At 46.4% G+C, this 19,347-nt stretch overlaps 7 protein-coding genes and 4 non-coding genes across 17 annotated transcripts; 4 read left to right on the forward strand and 7 right to left on the reverse strand.

Moving 5' to 3' along the window:
* Positions 1–1,459: 1,459 nt before the first annotated feature.
* On the reverse strand, positions 1,460–8,214 carry LOC6532280 (splicing factor 3B subunit 3). 2 transcript variants are annotated; one of them, XM_002093009.3, is made up of 12 exons: positions 8,057–8,214; positions 7,512–7,772; positions 6,827–7,192; positions 6,095–6,569; positions 5,690–6,024; positions 4,811–5,118; positions 2,656–4,630; positions 2,418–2,470; positions 2,174–2,226; positions 1,929–1,977; positions 1,698–1,750; positions 1,460–1,636 (listed from the first exon to the last, which is right to left on the reverse strand). In XM_002093009.3, exons 2-7 carry the CDS (start codon positions 7,735–7,737, stop codon positions 2,657–2,659), a joined length of 3,684 nt encoding a protein of 1,227 aa, XP_002093045.1. In that variant the 5' UTR covers positions 7,738–7,772; positions 8,057–8,214; the 3' UTR covers positions 1,460–1,636; positions 1,698–1,750; positions 1,929–1,977; positions 2,174–2,226; positions 2,418–2,470; position 2,656. The 2 variants fall into 2 exon arrangements, with proteins under 2 accessions (XP_002093045.1, XP_015049268.1); XM_015193782.2 differs by lacking the exons at positions 1,460–1,636; positions 1,698–1,750; positions 1,929–1,977; ... (1 more) ...; positions 2,418–2,470; positions 2,656–4,630 and adding an exon at positions 5,397–5,505 and having other exon boundaries at positions 5,084–5,118.
* LOC6532276 lies at positions 1,819–1,893 on the reverse strand. Its single transcript, XR_005561385.1, has one exon. It is a non-coding gene; the product is annotated as a small nucleolar RNA Me28S-Cm788 (small nucleolar RNA).
* On the reverse strand, positions 2,062–2,132 carry LOC6532277. Its single transcript, XR_005561386.1, has one exon. It is a non-coding gene; the product is annotated as a small nucleolar RNA Me28S-Cm788 (small nucleolar RNA).
* LOC6532278 lies at positions 2,295–2,379 on the reverse strand. Its single transcript, XR_005561374.1, has one exon. It is a non-coding gene; the product is annotated as a small nucleolar RNA Me28S-Gm3113 (small nucleolar RNA).
* On the reverse strand, positions 2,537–2,618 carry LOC6532279. Its single transcript, XR_005561375.1, has one exon. It is a non-coding gene; the product is annotated as a small nucleolar RNA Me28S-Gm3113 (small nucleolar RNA).
* An 821-nt stretch (positions 8,215–9,035) lies between the features above and the next one.
* On the forward strand, positions 9,036–10,525 carry LOC6532286 (UPF0415 protein C7orf25 homolog). Its single transcript, XM_002093010.4, has 4 exons — positions 9,036–9,274; positions 9,329–9,655; positions 9,716–10,267; positions 10,323–10,525. Exons 1-4 carry the CDS (start codon positions 9,116–9,118, stop codon positions 10,398–10,400), a joined length of 1,116 nt encoding a protein of 371 aa, XP_002093046.1. The 5' UTR covers positions 9,036–9,115; the 3' UTR covers positions 10,401–10,525.
* A 109-nt stretch (positions 10,526–10,634) lies between these two features.
* On the forward strand, positions 10,635–11,760 carry LOC6532287. Its single transcript, XM_002093011.3, has 2 exons — positions 10,635–10,823; positions 10,888–11,760. The coding sequence occupies exons 1-2, from the start codon at positions 10,800–10,802 to the stop codon at positions 11,500–11,502; spliced, it is 639 nt and encodes a 212-aa protein (XP_002093047.1). The 5' UTR covers positions 10,635–10,799; the 3' UTR covers positions 11,503–11,760.
* On the reverse strand, positions 11,747–12,580 carry LOC6532288 (protein DPCD). Its single transcript, XM_002093012.3, has one exon. It carries the CDS (start codon positions 12,437–12,439, stop codon positions 11,771–11,773), a length of 669 nt encoding a protein of 222 aa, XP_002093048.1. The 5' UTR covers positions 12,440–12,580; the 3' UTR covers positions 11,747–11,770.
* Positions 12,581–13,009: 429 nt separating this feature from the next.
* Positions 13,010–15,000, forward strand: LOC6532289 (B-cell receptor-associated protein 31). Of its 2 annotated transcripts, none has more exons than XM_039373722.2 (3): positions 13,010–13,158; positions 13,262–13,841; positions 14,348–14,557. In XM_039373722.2, the coding sequence occupies exons 2-3, from the start codon at positions 13,338–13,340 to the stop codon at positions 14,396–14,398; spliced, it is 555 nt and encodes a 184-aa protein (XP_039229656.1). In that variant the 5' UTR covers positions 13,010–13,158; positions 13,262–13,337; the 3' UTR covers positions 14,399–14,557. The 2 variants fall into 2 exon arrangements, with proteins under 2 accessions (XP_039229656.1, XP_015049269.1); XM_015193783.2 differs by having other exon boundaries at positions 13,014–13,158; positions 14,502–15,000.
* A 205-nt stretch (positions 15,001–15,205) lies between these two features.
* Positions 15,206–16,605, reverse strand: LOC6523844 (bifunctional peptidase and arginyl-hydroxylase JMJD5). The gene is made up of 2 exons (XM_002099681.3): positions 16,294–16,605; positions 15,206–16,242 (listed from the first exon to the last, which is right to left on the reverse strand). Exons 1-2 carry the CDS (start codon positions 16,564–16,566, stop codon positions 15,310–15,312), a joined length of 1,206 nt encoding a protein of 401 aa, XP_002099717.1. The 5' UTR covers positions 16,567–16,605; the 3' UTR covers positions 15,206–15,309.
* A 334-nt stretch (positions 16,606–16,939) lies between these two features.
* On the forward strand, positions 16,940–19,139 carry LOC6523845 (gustatory receptor for sugar taste 61a). Of its 5 annotated transcripts, XM_002099682.4 has the most exons (8): positions 17,011–17,178; positions 17,247–17,438; positions 17,497–17,691; positions 17,744–17,910; positions 17,961–18,083; positions 18,147–18,301; positions 18,419–18,671; positions 18,728–19,131. In XM_002099682.4, the coding sequence occupies exons 1-8, from the start codon at positions 17,034–17,036 to the stop codon at positions 18,806–18,808; spliced, it is 1,311 nt and encodes a 436-aa protein (XP_002099718.3). In that variant the 5' UTR covers positions 17,011–17,033; the 3' UTR covers positions 18,809–19,131. The 5 variants fall into 5 exon arrangements, 4 of the variants coding, with proteins under 4 accessions (XP_039229654.1, XP_039229653.1, XP_039229652.1 ...); XM_039373720.2 differs by having other exon boundaries at positions 16,940–17,178; positions 17,497–17,687; positions 17,961–18,301; positions 18,728–19,139; XM_039373719.2 differs by having other exon boundaries at positions 16,943–17,178; positions 17,961–18,301; positions 18,482–18,671; positions 18,728–19,138.
* The last annotated feature ends 208 nt before the right edge of the window (positions 19,140–19,347 follow it).

Below are 19,347 nucleotides of genomic sequence, written 5' to 3' on the forward strand. Positions count from 1 at the left end.
AGCTCACGCCCGACAACAAAGGATCAGTGATGAGGTGGGCCAAAATCACTAGCTATTTCCAGAACTTCTGGTTTTAACTTGAAATACTCAGGCTGAAACTAGATATGTCGCTCTTAAAATATTTGTTAAGTTCTTTTCTGAACTTAATTATTTCTGAAAGTATTTAAGAACAGGCTGTATTAAATATCTAAATATATATTAAATATCTTTAAATTGCAGTATTAAATAGAGAGCTTAGTTTTAGGATATTAGTACTGATATCCCATTTGAATGAGTTAATAGTCAGCCTGCCAGCACTTCGAAGTTCGCAGACTGGGGACGCCTTTGTCTTATCTCCAGCTGGGCATCTGCTCATCTCCTCCGAAAGCCCGCATTTCCCCTCATCTGCTTAGCTCCTCCAGAAATCCCAGGAACGACAACTGCTGCAAGGCGCCGCAGAAGGGGCGTGGCAGGTGTTACAGGGCTGTGTATGCCTCCAATCGCTCTTCTTTGTCTGGGGGTGCCAAGTGTTTGCGCCAAGCGCTGATTGTCCTTATCGGAGGCACAGATCGCCTGGCCAGAGAAGCCAGTGGAGCCAGAGGAGTCGAACAGAAAAGGCGGCGCGAATCGCATGCGTAGATGCTGCCTAGAGATTGCGAACTGCACTTGCGTGTCAGTCGAGGAGAAAAAAAAAAGAGCAGGAAAAAGAGGAAAAGAGCCGAGAAAAACCAGTGCCAAGTGATGAATGTCCGTGTTATGCGATCTAATGATCTAGAAATGAAGTTAATAAATCGTTTAGCCAGATGGCACAGCTCTTTTCGAGTTCGCAAAGGAGGCTGCTTCTGTGGATTTTCAAGATCGACTAGAACGACAGAGATGTACGACTCTTGTGTACTAAAAAAGTAGATTTGAAAGAGGAATATCTTAAATTAAGTACGTCAAAATATTGACAAGCTTCAGATGTTTTCTTTTGGAACTACAGGAAGTTGATTTACCTAAATCAATTAACCAAGTAATATACTTGTAGTAATATACATATAATAAGAAGTACAATTCTTGAGTTTTCCAGACCAAATACCACTTCGCTTTTCCCAACACTTGGCTAGTAAAAGCCCAAGTAGGCACTACTGGCTCCACTTGGCCCGTTTGGCAAGTGATCGACCACCGGGCCGACAGACAATTTGCATAACTACCGTGCTTATGCCGCAAACATAACAAATTACAACGATTTTGCGTACATACCACCGGGCGGATGGAAAGCGAGGCGTTTAGCAAATATCTGCCGTCCCATAACGGGACTCTCCTCCATCCATGAAGAAAATGAAGAGCAGTGCAAACAAGGCCGAGATGTAATGGCCAAGACGCATGGTAATGGCCATAATAAGGCCGCAACAAGACAGGCCAACTTGCAACTTCAAGTGGCATTATGCAAGGCGTGTCGTCTCCGCAAGAACCCGACAACAACAAATCACCTCTCGCATTCTTGGCTTCGTTTTCAGTTACGTTTTATTTAAAAATTGCTTAGACTTAGTGGTTTATATGTAGGTTGTGGCTGTGCAAATTGTCGAATTTGCACCGACTTAGGCTAGTGTAAATATGCGGCAGTCGATTAGTGGTTGATCGGTGATTCAATGTGCAGTTAGTATAGATGTACGATCTGCAAAGGAAAACGCAAGTTAGCTACCATTTAAAATGTACTCTTGTTTTAAGAAACTCACCTAATGTATAATTTAGTTAAAATTAAGCGCCACATACCCCAACGTGAGAAGATCTGCAAGTGAAAGGAGGAAATAAGATGTTAGTTTAACATAAACATTATAAGCACAATTAACTTTAGTTATAAGCTCAGTTACTAATTTACAATCAAATCATTTCATTAGTCTAACATATGTAAAATAACATCATTGAGCTTGTTTTTAATTTATTTCGTCTAAAGTCTGAAAACGTACCTTGAAAACTTTCCTTTTGTAAGGTGTCATTGGAATTTTTCCTATTTAACTGCAAAGAAAACATAGAATTACTAAACGATCCAGTAATAATTAAACACAATTCTACTCCACATTCAAATTAAAAATTTTTAAAAAATTCTCAGTTACTAATTTACAATCAAATCATTTCATTAGTCTAACATATGTAAAATAACATCATTGTTTAAATCACATGAAATGTGGGTTTAATCCATTTAGTTTCTTACCTTCAAAACGTTTTGGTTGCTGCGTTTGTTTTGTGTTTGTTTGCCCATAGAAACTGCAAGAAAAAGAAGGATACGTATTTAATAATATTTCTTTGATTTAAAAACAATTAGCGCTTCAGTTTGTTATCAGAAAAAAATAACTTTACACTAATCAAGGCATTTCATAGGTGTCCCAAGGTAAAAACGAAAATCATCATTGAAAACAAACATGAATTTGACAACTTAGCAATAGAAACCAACTTACCTAGTCAAAAAAGAAGAGTTTGCAATGAGTTTTACGATTTGCTTTGCTGGCATCTGCAAAATATAAACAAATGTTAGTTTAAGGTTACAAAAAGCTTAGAAAACAGAGTTCATAAAGTGATTTATCAGATATTGAAATTTACACTAATCAAGGTATATCATAGGTGTCCCAAGGTAATGTTGCTATGTCATCACAAGAACCCAACTGACTGCCTTATGTCCCACAGATTGGCACTCACCTTAGAAGGCGTATCGCGTGCGAATGTCCTCCAGTTTCTTGCAGATCTGGTTGGGAGTGCGGAACATGTCTCCGGCGATGCTCTTCTGCTTGGCTGCCTCAATGGACAGGTACTGCTCGCAGAGATCGCCATCCAGCACGTTCTTGACCGGATAATACGAGCTGCGGTAGCTGAGATGATCGCGACCACAGAGTGGTGGATTCTCGTTGCGCATGTGCATCTCCAGGTGCTGGAAGAAGTCGTAGTCCTCGCGACTGGTGAACGGAACAAAGGCGCCCACAGTGCCACTTAGTGTGGCGTATATGAGGGCTTCCGATCCTCCGGGAATCAGCGTAGCCTTCTGCAGCGACATGATGATCTCGCCCACGTGGAAGGAGCAAATGTTCTCCGACTTCTGCGAGGCACCCGACAACAGGCCACGATCCCACAGCGACTTGGTGCCCGTTGGATCCTCATCCACGTCGTCGGTCACGGAGTGCGGCAATCGCTGAATGCTCAGGTTTCCGAACTTATCGGCGATGGCTATGGTGTCGTAGTCCAGCAGAGTGGTGGCCGTCACCCAACGGGGATGGGTGTCATCGGCAAATATAATCAGCTGGTTCTCCGCGCGACGATAGCGTATGAAGAACACCGATTCCTGCACATCCGACACGTAAACACGATGGCCCATGGCTTGGATATTGACAATCTGATACGGAATGTGCTTGTTCTCGCACTTGCGCAGCATTTTCTTCTTGCCGAAATCGTAGATTCGCAACATTCGACCGCAGCCAGCCAGTAGGCGACCCTGGAAGCCACACAGAGCTCCGGGAATCTCGTCAATCTCCGTGCGGTGCATGAACTCCAGACTGGAGCAGGTGGGATCTATTTTGTAGATATCAATGCAGCCGCCTTGCGAAATCCTGGGATTCAGCTGCAGATCCTTGGCGATGCCCACGGCCAGGTAATAGCGGCCATCCGCTGCTATGGAGAACTTCAGCATGGCCATCGACATAATGGCCTCGTTCTGGGTGAGCGGCACACTGAACATCGTCTGGCCATGCATGGCGTCCAGGCAGCGGATTTGCGAGGCCCAAAGACCCAGTCCTGCTTTCGGCGACGAAAACACATCCTCGGGCAGGACTTCGTTGATGAAGGCATTGGCCATTTCGCGGGCCAACTCCCGCTCCTCGTCGCCCGCCGCACTGCGCATCTCCTCCGCCATCTGCTCCTTCCGCGCGCTCTTCGTGTCCTCGGTGTAGGCGTTGTGATCGGTTTCCGCAATCAGCATGCGACCCGTGTCCGGATGGATGACGAAGGTGCGTGGCGTGTACTGCAAGGGGAACGCCACTTGATTGAAGACGGCTCCCAGTTTCTCCAGGGCCAAGATCCTCAGGGTGTTGGTGGATATAGCCACAATACCTTCGCTGCACTGTTCGCTGGAGAAGCCGGAAGCGTACTCCAGGGTTTCGTACGACAGGGGCGTCAAATGGAATCGGTTCTGATGGTAGTACGACAGCCAGGTGCGACTGGACATGGCCAGCACCGCCTCGGCTCCCTGCATCTTGATGCGGAACAGCTTCACAGGTCGGGATCCCAGATATCTCGTTCGGGTGTCTGCCAAATCGCCGGAAACAGGATCCAGCACAGTTCTCAGCAGCACACCGTTGCTCAAGCCAATGTTTAGGTAGATGGTTCCCTTGTTGTTGCCACTGCGCGGAGCGGGAGCATCGTCGTCCAGAGCTCCCTGAGTGGTGCTCTCGGTGTGACCCATTTCGACCAGGCAAAGGGACTCGGCCGGCGAAGGCAGCGCTTGCATGGAGCAGGGCGTGAGGCAGTTGTTGGGATCCAGCGACAGGATGCGCACGGTGTTATCCGCCAGGCCAACGGCCAGGAACCAGGATCTCTGCTCGCCCTCTGGAACGGTTCCCAAAGCCATGCACATAATCTCGGCAGGCATCTCGGAGCGTTCCGTGTACTCGTTCAACTCGCCAGTCTGCAAGGATGAAATATTATCATTAGTTCCGTGGACTAAAGTAATGGATAATGCTCTTGGCTGATGGAGAAGCTCAGCACTGCAGGACACATAGTGTCTCAACATGATTGTTCTTTTCGTGTTTTTGTCATCAGAGCAAGAAGTCAACAGAATCAACAAAGAAGTCAGTTGAATGCTTACCGGATCCATTTCGAAGTAGACCAACTCCCTGCCGGACAAGGTGATGACCACCTGGCGCTGATTCACGGCGCACTTGGTAATGGACTTCTTGCCGGGCGCCTTCCACTCGTTCACACGCTTGTCGGAACGGATGTGCCGGATGCCATCGGGATACACCTGAACGAGTGCATCGTCGCCCAGGGCGGCACAACAGAGCGTGGGCGTGGTGCCCAGGAAGCCACTGTCCGTGACTTCCTCGACGGTTTCGCCAATGCTGAGGACCAGGGTGGCGTTCACGAAGGACACGATAATGTAGGCATCGAACTCGTCTAAAAGTAGGGGAACAAAACAATACTTGGACGTGAGTGCTTGCGTATAAATTGAGTTATCTGAGGAGAGATTTGCATGGGACATTGAATAATCAGTTTATCAAGTTGTAATCAATGGATAATTCAGCTGAAACACGGTTGATAAATATCGCATCATGTTCAATGTCCGACTGGCTTAAATATAGTTCGCTTTGTTCTGTTTTCATTGCTATAGTAGCAGTGGTAGTAGTAGTAGTAGTATCTGTTTGACTTATGAGCTGCAGTAAATGTTGCCTTACCTATCGCTTCACAAAAGACAATCTAAATAAACACAAACGAGAGAGAAATTCTCTATAATCGCTTGTCTTTTTCGATAGTTCACACACATTGCCGTCTGTGTTTAAGCGCCTGAAATAAGAGAGAACTGGTGGTTGATAACTTGTGGGACTTGTTTGGAATCGTGTGTAAGACTAGGTGTAATCTATATCTCGATCTGTATCAATGCACCAGTTGAGTTATTAGCCACGTTTCAGTCTTAGTCTAATCTTAGCTTAGCAATCATGATTAATGCACGTAGCACGTGGACACTCACCATCAGCTCGTTTCTTCACAGTCCACACAGCATTGGGATTGCCGGGCAGCTCGGAGACGGCCATCTCGGAAACCTCCAGGCCGTGGCGAAGCACCCGCAGTGTGGAACGAGGTCCTCGGCCGCAAAGGACGTACAATTGCGGCGTATCCTCGTTGGCCAGATCAGCCACCTGCGAGGTGATGATCGGCGCGAAGGAGGGCAGTTCATCCACGAGCACCAGGTTCTTGAGGGCGCGTGGCGCAAAGAAGAAGGTTTCACCCTCCTCCAAAGGCATGGCCGAACTGAACTCCGGCTCGTCATCGTCGTCGCCCAGGTGTGCGATTTGGTACAGGTAGCTACAAGTAACACAAACACCTCAATTAGTATCCATTCATATGACTTGCCATATATTTAAAGTATACTTACTGGTTGCCAAACTCGCTGGCCACGAACAGGAAGCCCGTCTTCAGCACGCACATGGCAGTTGCCGGAGGCACTGTGTCGAAGTACTTCAGCTTGATCTCGGACACCACATCGTCGTCCGTTTCCAGGGTGATCTTGAAGATGTCTCCCTGCTCGGTCTGCAGCAGGAAGAAGTACATGCTCTTGGTGCGATGCGTGGCGGAGCAGATGAAGATCATGCCCCGCTCGGGATCATCCAGATCGTTTCTCCTGCGCGGAATGGGACAGCGAATGTCGTGCTGGTCGCCGAGATTCTTGTACGTGAGGTAGTTCTCCGAGCAGATAAGCACGCCTGAGGGACCATCGTTGCCGCCAGGCACCGACACCAAGAAGTTGGCGTGCTCCTCCAGGGGCTCCGAGTACTTGCGAACCACGTGGTTCAAGCCGAGATCCAACTCGTAGAAGGTCAGCGTTTGCTGAGTGCGCTGGGCGGCGTCACCTGGAACCAAGAGATGAGGCACTGGTTAGTTACATGATTACGGGCAAGGTGTTCTTAAAGCAACAAGATGCTTGGGGAGATTTTGGAGTGTGGGTCACAAATCAGTGAAGTGTGGCTAGGCAGTTACAGCAACACCAATGGTTCAGTGATCACAATTTATCTGGCACTAAGTACAATCAGTGTTCGTGGTGTGGATCCACTAAACCTGTGAATTAAAGCGCCTGCTACGATCTACACGCCACATGGTTGATGCTTACCCGATGGATCCATGTCGGCCTCCTCGTAGTCGATCTCCAGGCAGGCGAACATGGGATTATCGAAGCCCACATCCACGCCGACCATGTGGTATGTCAGGGTATTGGATTTGTGGGCCTCCAGCGGCGAGGAGATCGTGAGGCGAGCCTGCGTGTCCCGGTTCATGATGTAGGCCAGCTTTTGCTTCTCCACTGCGCCAATCATCACGGCTCTGCCCTTGGGATCGATGGCAAAGTACTGCCCGGGCACAATCCGGCGACAGCCCGACTTGCCGAACGTCTCCTGGTGCACCTTTTCGAGGGCATTCTTGGCGGCATTATACTCCAGGATCACAATGCGACCCGAGTCCGAACCCACAACTATGTAATCTGCAAGGCAAATTGAAAATATTCGAGATTAGTCGCATGTAATAAACATTTTCTAATGACTTTGGTGCAATTATATTGACTTTGTAACTCGAAGTTTCAATTCGCCATTCCGTTGAGTAGGTTTATGGCAAATGCGACGCCAAGTCTTTCGGTTTCTCTCGCACTTAGACGCGTTCAAAGGTCTTACTGGGGTCAACTAGCAGGCTGTTGCCTCAATAGGGATTTGTGCGACTTGAATAGATTACCTGGGAGCACCCTGAACATACTTATCTACTCTGTGCTCCCAGTAAACTATGTAGATGGCAATTGAAAAACTCACCTTTAGTGCCGCCCGTGAGGCGAAAGGCCATCAGCGCGCGAATGCAGCCGAATATCTCGGTGGAGAGCAGGGTGTGCACCTTGCCGGTGTTGGAATCCGGACGCAGTAGCTCCAGCGACTTGCCGCGCGAGAGGAGCACCTCCTGCTGCTTGCCGCCGGAGAAGTTGCCGTGGACCGCGTGGGTCACCCCGGTGCCCTTCTGCAGGGTCAGGTTGTACAGATACATGGTGGAGCGCTATACTCTTTCACTTTTGTCCACAACTGCAATGGAGAAGAGGTACAGTTGAGGTTAGGTACAGTCGCCGACAAAACACAAGTCACGTGAATGACAGATTTTGCTTGATTGAAATTGTACTACTTTGAAAACCATGGCCACAGTATGGAAAGTCGTGTCGCCTAACGATGCTAGTAAGCAGCATTTATTTCTTAGTTTAGCACGCTTCAAATGCGACCAAAGCACAGACATTTCTGATTTCTGGAGATACTTCGTGCGGAAAGCGCTTAAATAATATGAAATATCAGTGCTAGCACGTGTAATTCCTTACCTTCTGCTGGTTAAATGGGTGAATTAACACATTTCACCAGCGATGCCTTTGGATTAGAATTTTCTTAATCACTCTGAGCTCTTCATTTTCACATCTGCTCCGTTCGCCGACAAAAAGTAAAAGAATTATAAAAGTAAAAATGGTGGTGCAGTAAAAGTGGCTTGACTTATCGATAGTGCGCGTCCATCGATTTTACTATCGACGTTGGGCCCTATTCAGACTGAGTTTATTTATGAATATATATATTTTTTATGTTGGAGTATTAGCTCGCCAAAAACTTAATTCATTAAGATATCTTGGTCAAACATATCGAATTTATCCGTCTTTGCATATTACTCATTTAATTATTTGGTATTTGGCAAGGGTCAATCGCAATCTCACGTACCAAAAACTGGCTCAAAGCTAGAAAAACATATTATAATTTTCTGTGAAAAAGTTAAATTTTAAAAAATCTGTAACAAAGAAACTAGACAATTCCTCACATAGGTATCAGAATAAACAAGGGCTAAAATAAAAATAAGACCACAAATAGAAGTGGGTCTCAATGCTAAAAAATAAACAAAATGCAATTTTATGTGAAAAAGTAGAATACTTCAGGGATCTGTAAGAAATTAACTAGATTAGTCCCTAACTAGTTTTTTATGCTAAAGTAATAATGTATTAACAAGGGCCATAATAAAAACATAACCACGTACCAACAAATTTATTAAAGCTAGAGAAATAATATAGCACATGCATGAAAAAGTGGAACACTTCAAAGATTTAAAAAAATTACCTGAATCAACTAGTTTTTTCTACTTATTCGAGCTATTAAGTTTTTCAACATGGCTAATACAAATAATAATTTTAATTATTAATTAATTTACTCTTAATTATTACTACTTGAGTAACTAGATTTACTGACTATCGATATACCGACTTCAGACTCGAGGCATTTCAATTTATGGAATCGTCAGTGTTGTAAAACCCAAAATTTCGCTGCCATCATTGCTTCCTGAAACAGCTGACAGTTGAAAACAAATATTTCGTGATTTTTGTAAATATTGCTAGCGTGTTAATATGGAGGATCCAGAGGATCAAGAAAAGCTCTACGAAGAAGCCCACAAGAAAGTGAAACTGGGCGAGGAACTGAAGAAGGCGCTGAAGGACTTTGAAGACCTTCCCGGCGTCAGCAAAGTACAGCGAAAAATTCAGCAAGAGCTCAAGTTTCTAAATAAGGTTTGGAAAATTTATTCCCCGTGAAAACTTTAAATAAATGCATTTTCCATTAAGGTGATAACTACCAAGTCCGTGAAGGAACATCACATAACCAGCAGCAACTTTGTATACTACGATTTTCTCATAAAAACTCTGCGATTGCAACACGGAGTAGTCGACATCAACGCCGTCTTCCGCCTGGAATCCAGGGATAATCCCCTAAGAGTGGACATTGTGGCCAACAATGGCCTCAAGTGGGTGAAGGTGATAGCCAGGAACTCGAAGTCCGTCGAGGACGCGGCCAGGGGATGTGTCAGCATCGGAGCCCGTAGTGTCATTGATCAGGCGGAGGATTATCTGGAGGCCAGCGAACTGAGTTTCTGCATGTTCCAGAGGCCCAAGGTAATACCTCTTAATGTGCTGTACTAACAACCAATTACCACCTTTTGTGTTACCTTTCAGATAGTGTTTTACTTCTCCAACAAAATCGAGGATTCCCTGCACGAAGAGCTCATGGACATGGGAGTGCAAACTGCCTCCTTGGACTCACCAGATACCGACCTGGATCTGTACGCCACCACCTCGAATGAACTGAATCTAGATGTGACCACTTTACTGGCCTACGTGAGTGCCCTGACCAACGGCTCCGCCAATTGGGTCTACAAGGAACCCCTGCTCACCGAACAGGCGGAAAGGGAAAGAGCCTCTCCGCTGAAACCGCTCCTAGAGAAAATCCTAGAGGGAAAAACCTTGGTCTGCTGCCAGCTGGCCTACGAGGCCTTCCAGAGCATTTTGGATATTGTTGGAGGCGAGGGCGAACGGAAACGAGCCGAGGAACTGATGAAACGGGTCACCGTTTATCCGGATGTGGAAACTATACCCGAAGAATTCTCGCACATTCGATTCACTGCCAACGTAAACGAGCGAAGTCTGAAAATCTTTAGTTTCGGCATGGCCAGGCAAATTTTTACTGTGACTTCGAACAAGGCCTTTGTGAGATCAGCTAAAATGCAGGTGTGTATGAATGAATATGTGATTTTAATTTGACTTTAATGTCTGTGCCTTACAGGGTATCAATGTGCCTGTATTTGTTCATGCTTCAGTTGCACTTACCGAAGGTAAACAGGCAACAGGAACCCCGCTTTAAAAGCTAAAAGGCGTTGACTATTTAAATGTATTTTATGTGATTTTTCAAAAACTGCTCTACAAAATGATGTTATAATTATTATAATAAAAGGCCTTCTTTCTTAAATGGATAGTTTTTAAAACAAATGAAACCATTTTGAATTCGATTGATTTGAAAACGATTCCTGTGATTCATCGATTGTTCAGCAGACAGAGCTGCCATATCTCGCGCATAAAACATATGTAAACAAAAGTGAAATTTTGAGAACTGCGTTCTTGAAAAAGAATAGACATTTTGCTTGCAAAAAAGAATAAACAATGCAATTGGGAATATAATAATTGAAATTTAAGTGCCTAGGAATTTTACCATTACAAGAGCAAGTATATAACATTGAATTAGGACGAGAAAACAGCCATAAACATGGACTGCGCACCACTGAACTTGGTAAGAACCCAAAGAAAACTTGAACTTAAATGGTTTTAAATGCAATTACTTGCTTAAATCGAAGGCCCATTTCCACGAGCGAAGGTCGGAGCGCTTCATTCGCAATCACCGCTATGAGGAGGCCATTAAGGCGCTGGAAACATCCCTAATCTACATGCAGGATGCCCAAAAACGGGTGGCTCTGCCCAAATCCAAGGAAGTTCTGGACACATTAACCCTCGACTTTCAGCGCAAACTGCGTCAAATCGAGATGCGAAAAACGCAGCACGGCCTGAACAAGTTGAAGGACTATGCTCCCTTGAAGGAAACCAGTCCCATGTTGCCCCTGCGTCCGGAAGCCGGAGCAAGTGGTGCAGGAGGATCCGCCCAATCCGTGGCCAAGGCAATCGACAAAACAGTGCAGGATTTCGATGCCAAGTTTACCTCTTCTCTGGTGGCAAAGGCCTCCAACACGCTGGCCAACTCGGAGCCCCAAATGGAGACGCTGCGGCAGAGCGATTCCGCCAAGGAGGAGCACGAACGCGATCCCTATGATCAACGGCTGGCGGGCAGCGGCGACCTGGACCTGCCCTCCCTGGCTCCCTTGGAGCTGCCCTCCTTCGACTACAGCTTGTTCACCAGCTCCTCGGCTCCTTCGCTGGCCAGCTATGCCGGCATGGCTGAGAGCTTCCAGAAATAGGCATAGGAACTAAGATCCATTTGTACAACTTCAATTAACTGGAGAGATCTCGTTGTAATACAGTGCCCTTTGAGTCGTGATTAGGATTAAATTTTAGGCATGTTCTTCATTTTGCATGCACCTTGCATGCAGATCCCTTGTAAAGCATATCTACATTAAAGTGTGCAATAATACTTTGATATACTACTGAACTATGAATGTAAACGGAAGAAATCACACTTCCACAGTAAATATAACCCACAACTTTGTGTATTACAATCTAAGTCGTTTATTTGGCCATCAGACCCTTCAGCAGATCATCCATGTCGGTTTCGGTCTCGACATTTTTGAGTAGAAGCAAGACCTGCGCCTCCATCTCGCAGAGGATCGCTGGTTTCTGGTAGGTTATAATCAGCGTGTTGAACTGGTGGTGCACCGAGAGGCTTTCCTGGGTGGGCTTGACCCCGCAGCGGTCCAGTTCCGGAACCGGAATGACCTTGTAGTACTTCTTGTTCGAGGTGCGCACGATTATGGCCCGCTTCTCGGGATCGGCGCTTACATTGTAGGTGTCCAGGGAGTAGGGCATGTTGCGGATGCGCCACTCGATGTTCTTCTTGGTGATACGCTTGGTCAGCAGTGGAGCGGTGTTGCTCTCGCGCAGTGTGAAATCTCCGCCGGCTAGGGAGTCAGCTTCCTCTCCAGATCCTGGTGGCTTGTTACCCGACCAGTTCAGCTGACGGGGCTCCTCGCCCAGCTCGATTTCCCAGTCCGACTCGCCCATGATCTTGTTGCTCTTGGACTTCCACGCCCGCCGCTGCACGATGCCCGTGTCCATGTTGTACTCCTCGGCCATCTGCCTTCCGTCCGGGAATTTGTAGAGCACCTTGCGCGCGCGCCCGCTGATCATCGAGTTCTTCTCCGCCGACTGCAGGTAGTTCAGCCAGTTCTGGTAGGACATCTCAGGGGCTTGGGGCAGTTCCTATGCACACGTCTCCGGGGAATCGAAAATAACAACTGAGTGGAGCAGAAAATTTGATCGATGGCGCAAAGTTGAACATTTGTTGCGAAGCACATTGCGATGGAAACCTGGCAACCCAGCTGTCAGTTTGTTTACATCGCAGGCAGGGTTGCCAGCCCTTTACATTGTAATTCATTAGATAAGTAATAACAATTAGTATAATTCAAACTTCTTTACTTAGTTTGATATGGTGTTTGGTAATTCCTAAGAATATTTCTCCAACCTGTGATGTTAAGATACAATATTATGATGCACGGATTCTTCACTTATTGAATAGTACAAAAAAATGTTTAATTCAATGTATTGATAAACCTCTGAACTACAGAATCAATGAAAGCATTTGTACATTGTACATTGTACATTATTGTACACAATAGCTTATAATCAAACTTTATGCTAAGCTTTGGTTGTTATGGTTCATTTTAATGCCAAATAGTTGTTAAAACTTGTATTACGTACTTATAATTTTACTTTTAAATTCGAGTATATTTCCATGAATTTAGCTTTTTTCCGGCTACCCTGTTTACAGTTGGTTCTGGTGCCCGAGTTGGCAGCCCCGCTGGTACACAATAAAAACAGAGTTGACGTGGCCGGCGCAGTGACTACATAAAATATTCGCATATTTCATCACGGCAGCGATTTAATTATTGCTATTTAAAGTAAGCAGCGGTCACTCCGGCCGTAGTTTATAAATAGCCACTAGATCGTCCGTCCGGAATCCGTAAAACTAGCTGCTAATTTGGACGCATATTTTGCTTGCAGGCGACAGACGAAAAAGGTGAAAATCGAAGAAGCGAAAATCGAAAAAACGAAAAAGGGAATTAATTAAACACTAAAAATGAGTTTGGTGTGGACTTTGATCGCCGGATTTCTCTATGCGGAAATCGCACTGGTGCTCCTGCTGATCTTGCCGGTGGCCAGTCCCTACCGCTGGAACCGGTTCTTCAAGTCCAAATTCCTAGCGATGCTGGGACAGCAGGCGCACATATACTACCCACTGATCCTTGGATTGCTGGTCATTTTCCTGCTGGAGTCCATACGCGAGATGAGGAAGTACTCAGGGCTGCAGGAGTCCAACGAGGTGCACCTGAACGTGGAGATGCAGCACAGCATGAAGATGTTCCGTGCCCAGCGCAACTTCTACATCACCGGATTCGCCATTTTCCTGCTGCTGGTCATCCGGCGATTGGTGAACCTGATCTGCAACCAGGCCAATCTCCTGGCTCAGAGCGAGGCCTCCATGAAGCAGGCACAGAGCGCCACTGCCGCCGCACGCTCCCTGATGGATGACAAGAAGACCGAGAAGGCCAAGGAAGCCGGCGAGGATACCACTCTCATCGAGGTGAGTCCGCGTCCCAAACACCTGCATCCGATCCCCAGGAATGGCATGTCTAGAGAGCTAACACCTAAGACTTTGGAGTTCCATTGGCTACTACCAGCTGTAAAGATATGGCAATGCATATAGAAGGTGTGGTCAAAATGTAGCGAGATAATGCGATAAATTTACGTTTAACTTGAAATATCTACAAAGCATTCCACTTTCTGGTACATTCTTTCTATATAAAATGAACATGAGACCCGAAAAGGCTTTAAATGTTGTCCATTTACGATATGGAACTTTAAATAAGATATGCAAATACCATGAAATGATTAATATGACTATTTCCGTGTTCTTATCTAAACTTAAATCGGTTTGGAGATCGCCACATTTGAGATAGGCTTACTGCTTTTGTTTTGACCGCAGCTGAACGTTTTGAAACCACACCCAAACAGCCACACAAATGTTGGGCCTTGATAAACAGAAGCCACTACTCGAAAGTTTATACCTCTTGTTAACTCTTTAAACAGCTGTCAAGACTGCGGAGACGTGTGCAAGGACTCACCGCCCGAGTGTCCTAAGTATCCCCCCACCTAGAGCCCCCACCTCATATCCATTCCCAAACCACCCAAACCGAACACAATCGAAACCAAACGAAACTCAAACGAAATCCGATACTTGCAGCTCAACAAGCTGCGCGAGCGCGTCCAGGAGCTGACCTCTGAATTGAACCGCGAGAAGAAGGACAAGGAGGCGGTTAAGTCGCAGGCGGAGAGCATCAACCGCGAGTACGACCGACTCACCGAGGAGTACAGCAAGCTGCAGAAGAAGATAACCATCGGCGGAGGCGGAAACAAGGATGATTAAGCTCGAACTCTCTGGATCCAAGTCCAACATTTAAATAACGATAAGACTTATAAGCATGGCGGTGGGGCAGTGAAAGCAGGCACATTTAAAAAGATTATAACGATTTCAAATCGATAAACAGCACACACATCTTAATGTTAATCCTCATTCACACAACTCTACCATTTGTTAGTGATAATGGGGTTTATTGATAATGGTTCCCCCTTTACGTTCGTTTCGCCCGAAGTTTTGTATTTAATTCGTATGTGTTAAGTTTTGTTTGCCACAGTAACACACCCAAAAGCGTCGTGGCTATTAAAAGAACAACCAAAAAGTACCCTCCAGTTGTGATCGATTCGATGATTCATCTGCGGCCGCTTAGTCCACATCATGGCTGATAGTACACGGCAATGACGTCAGACGCAACCTGTTTGTTTACTTGGAGGTCAATCGACGCTTAGAAATCGCAGGCATTGCTTTACTCGTGTGAGAGCAGAGTGTTTCATATGTTTCGCTGATAATTACCCAGAAATACCATCTAATTCGTATTAGCATGATGATAACATGTTTAATTATTTAGTGATCAAAAGTAGTCGTTGTTTGATGTGGAGTAATCCACGTAGACAACTTTGGTAAACTAGAATGCTTACTCCCACCAGAAGCTTACTGAAAAGCTAGGAGCTTCAGATCTCACGTAGTGCCACCATTTGGGGGGCAAGTACAAGCAATCACCGGGTTGCAGGAGCAGCTGGTAGAACTTCACCTTGGCCACCAAGGGATACGTGTCCGGATCCAGTTGGGCAGCATCTATGCGCGCTGTATTGGCTAGGAACTCACTTTCGTGGGGATAAAGGTTGGCTGTGTCTTCGGGCGCAGCTAGGATGATGCGCTTGGAACCGAATACCTGGCACAGTAAGTTGTGCTTGGGATCGTAGTGCATGGGCGAAACGGTTCCAGCTGGTCCCAGCCAGGCTTTGATGTCGACAGCTCCTGGGGCATCGCCGTCGCTAATGGTACAGTAGTCGGGTATGGATATATCCTCCTTGAGGGCTGATATCTGGGAGAAGAGCTCATGTTGAGCGAGATACTCAATATTTTGGTCAGTCTTGCTAGTATCCTTTCCGAACTGCCTGCTCAGGAAATCGCGGATCTTCACCAGCTGCTGGGACCACTCATCGCTCGCATAGTTGGAACCTATCTCAATGGGCACCGTGCGATTGCCGGCCACTTGGAGAAGGTAATTGAGATCCAGCCACTTGTGCAGAGCAGGCCAATGCTGGATGGTGTTTAGGAGGAGTGCGGGCTGTCCTGCCTTGAAGCACTTTGTCTGGAACTCTTCCAGACTGGGAGCATCCAGTTGGGGTATATCACAGGCAGATGAAACTCGTGTTAATGGCTCTAGAGTTGGAAGTGTTTCGGAACTCGGTGCTGCGGCTCCACCCTTGTCCAGATAGTCCATTAAGGCAACTTTCAGTTCGCTCCAGTCCTCCAAGCAGCCCAAGAGTTGCGCCTCATCCAGGATCTCGCTGCATGCATCCTTCTGGGCAGGAGTAGTGCTCTCCAGCAGAAGGAAAAAAATCTAAAAAATGTATTTTTAGTTTGGGCGGCTTGGTTTACATCTAAATCCCACCTTGAAGCAACAGGCTATGGCATATATCTTCCTTGTGGCCAAGGGAACCTGGCTGAAGTGCCCTGTGTGAATGCGTTCCCAGCTCCTGTCCACCAGTGCACCCACTAGATATCCGGTTTCCTCCTCGCCGGAATCTCTGCTAGACTGGATGTTTGCCAAGTGATCCGCGGCTCTTTTGAGTATATAGCGCGCCTCCACATCATCCTGGACCACATTTTCAAGATCCACCCAGCGGGGGAGCAGCTTCGTCAGCTCCAGGAACCCAGTTTCCATAGAATGCTCAACAACTTTTATTTGTTTACTTTTTTGCTTAGATCCAGTGTTGCCAGATTTTATTTGCAAGTTTTAAATATATCGATAGGCAAACGGATTTTTAATCGATTCTTAGCGGGTGAATACGAATGAATTTAAAAATATATTAGTTGTTTTATACCTAAAACATTTAAAAGTAAATCACTTTAAAAGGCTTTTAGACACCTTTTTAGGTAATTTTAAAGCAGTAGCTCCGTTTTCAAAGAATTCCGAGAGGGTCTTTCCATGGGCAGATGTTTTTTGCACTGGCACGGAATTCAAATTGCTGCAAAGCTTTTTGTGGGCGGAGTTTTGTCCCTAGAATGGCATTGTGTGCCCCGAAGTGCCACTAATTAGGGGTTTTAGACTAAGCTGGCTGCGGTGTGTAAACAACAATTATGAGACCGGACCCCGGGAAGTGGGATTATCGGAGGTCAGAGCTCAGGAGCATGTCGAGCACTTCGGAGGACATCCGGAGGCAACTGAAGGTGCGGCGTCAGAAGCAGAGGGCCATTTTGGCCACGAGATGGCGCTGCGCCCAGGGAGGATTGGAGTTCGAGCAGCTGGACACCTTCTACGGAGCCATCAGGCCATGTAAGGCCACTTTTCCAACTCCTTATATATACAAGCCTAAGAGTATGCAACGAAACAAACGACTGTAGATCTCCGTGTGGCGCAGTTTTTTGGCATCATGCCCTTGGCGAATATCCGGAGTCGCGATCCCCAGGATGTGAAGTTCAAGGTGCGGAGCATTGGCCTGGCAGTCACCGGTCTCTTCCTGCTACTGGGTGGACTCAAGACTTTGGTGGGTGCCAATATACTCTTCACAGCGGGTCTGAATGCCAAGAACATGGGTGAGTTGTAGATGGTAATGGTGAGGTGTGCTCCCAAACGCAACTGATAGCTCCATAGTTGGGCTGGTCTTCCTCATCGTGGGCCTGGTCAACTGGCTGAACTTCGTGGGCTTCGCTCGCTCCTGGTCGCACATAATGCTGCCCTGGAGTTCCCTGGACATTCTGATGCTCTTTCCGCCGTACAAACGCTGCCGGCGCAGCCTTCGGTCAAAGGTCAACTTCATTGCGCTGTGTGTGGGCATCCTGGCAGTGGGTGAGCTCTTCGGGGTATCCTTTCGATGGCTTTTAGCAGTGCTCCCTTTCAGGCGACCACATGCTGTACTATGTGTCTGGCTACTGCAGCTACAGCACGCACATCCTGCAGTGCCACACGAACCACTCGCGGATCACCTTTGCACTTTACTTGGAGAAGGAGTTCTCCGACATCATGTTCATCATGCCCTGCAACACCTTCACCATTTGCTACGCATTTGTAAGTAACCACTACTGTAACTACTGCTTAATTCAAGTTCTTTCTCTCAGTGGATAAATGGAGCTTTTACCTTCTTGTGGAACTTCCTGGACTTCTTCATTGTCATGACCAGCGTTGGATTGGCCCAGAGGTTCCAGCAGTTTGCCGCTCGAGTTGGCGCCTTGGAGGGTCGTGTAAAGCAATCCAAGCTGTTCCTTATTAAACCTATTTCCTTATTAAATCTATTTTCCATTCAGCAAGTTCCCGAGGCTCTTTGGTACGATATCCGCAGGGATCACATTCGCCTTTGCGAGCTGGCCAGTTTGGTGGAGGAGAGCATGTCCTGCATCGTGTTTGTATCCTGTGCGAATAACGTGTATGTGATCTGCAACCAGGCTTTGGCTATTTTCACGTGAGTCTTCTATTTCTATAAGCTAAATCCTGTAATAATAGATACTTTAGATACTCCTTAGAAACCCTAATAGTTCTTGTAGCTCTGGTAAAGCTCTGTTTTCAAAAACCCATTTAGCAAACTGCGCCATCCCATTAACTACATCTACTTCTGGTACTCGCTGCTCTTCCTGCTGGCCAGGACCAGTCTGGTGTTCATGACGGCCTCCAGGATCCACGACGCCTCGCTTCTGCCCCTGCGATCCTTGTACTTGGTGCCCAGCAATGGCTGGACTCAGGAGGTGCAGAGATTCGCCTACCAACTCACCAGCGAGTTTGTCGGCTTGTCTGGCTATCGCCTCTTCTGCTTGACCAGAAAGAGTCTTTTCGGAGTGGGTAAATGACTAGATTCAAGATTCCCATATTGATCCTGGTACATCCTCTCCAGATGCTAGCCACTCTGGTGACCTACGAGCTCATGCTGCTGCAAATGGATGCAAAGAACCCCAAGGGACTACGCTGCGTGTAACCAAATCGGGCAACTGGAACTTAACTGAACTTAACTTAGCCGAATGCGTAATAAAATAGTAATCAGATGCGAAAACTGCGCCTAAAAAAGGGTAGAATAGTGTGAGTTCATGCTGCCAATTCGATTCGGGTGGCTTTTAAATGGGCAACAAGCTGCCAGGATAATTGGCCATTCCGAGTGTCATTTCAATTTCAATTTTTGGCCAGCTGTCAGTCAGCGAGGGCGAATCCACAAATGTGAGGGCAACCAAAGTCGTTTGCCATTAGCTTCAATTATTCCTACACATGTAGGCAAACGTAATGTTGATGGCAGCTCGATGAGTTTTGGAAGGGGAATGGGTTTGAGTTTGTAAGGACACAAAACAGGAAACTGGTTCGAAAAGTAGAAATAAATATAAAGCCTGGAAGTATGCAACAATACAATTTGGACCAGAATCTATTGTCCTTTCTTATTACTGCCTACCTTTAAACAGCCTTATAAGCTGTGTTGGTGCTAGATCAAAAACTGGGCATAATAAGCGAGGCAGTTTAAAAGTGAAT

Source organism: Drosophila yakuba, chromosome 3L, assembly GCF_016746365.2.
Source record: "Drosophila yakuba strain Tai18E2 chromosome 3L, Prin_Dyak_Tai18E2_2.1, whole genome shotgun sequence".
Classification (NCBI taxonomy): domain Eukaryota; kingdom Metazoa; phylum Arthropoda; class Insecta; order Diptera; family Drosophilidae; genus Drosophila; species Drosophila yakuba.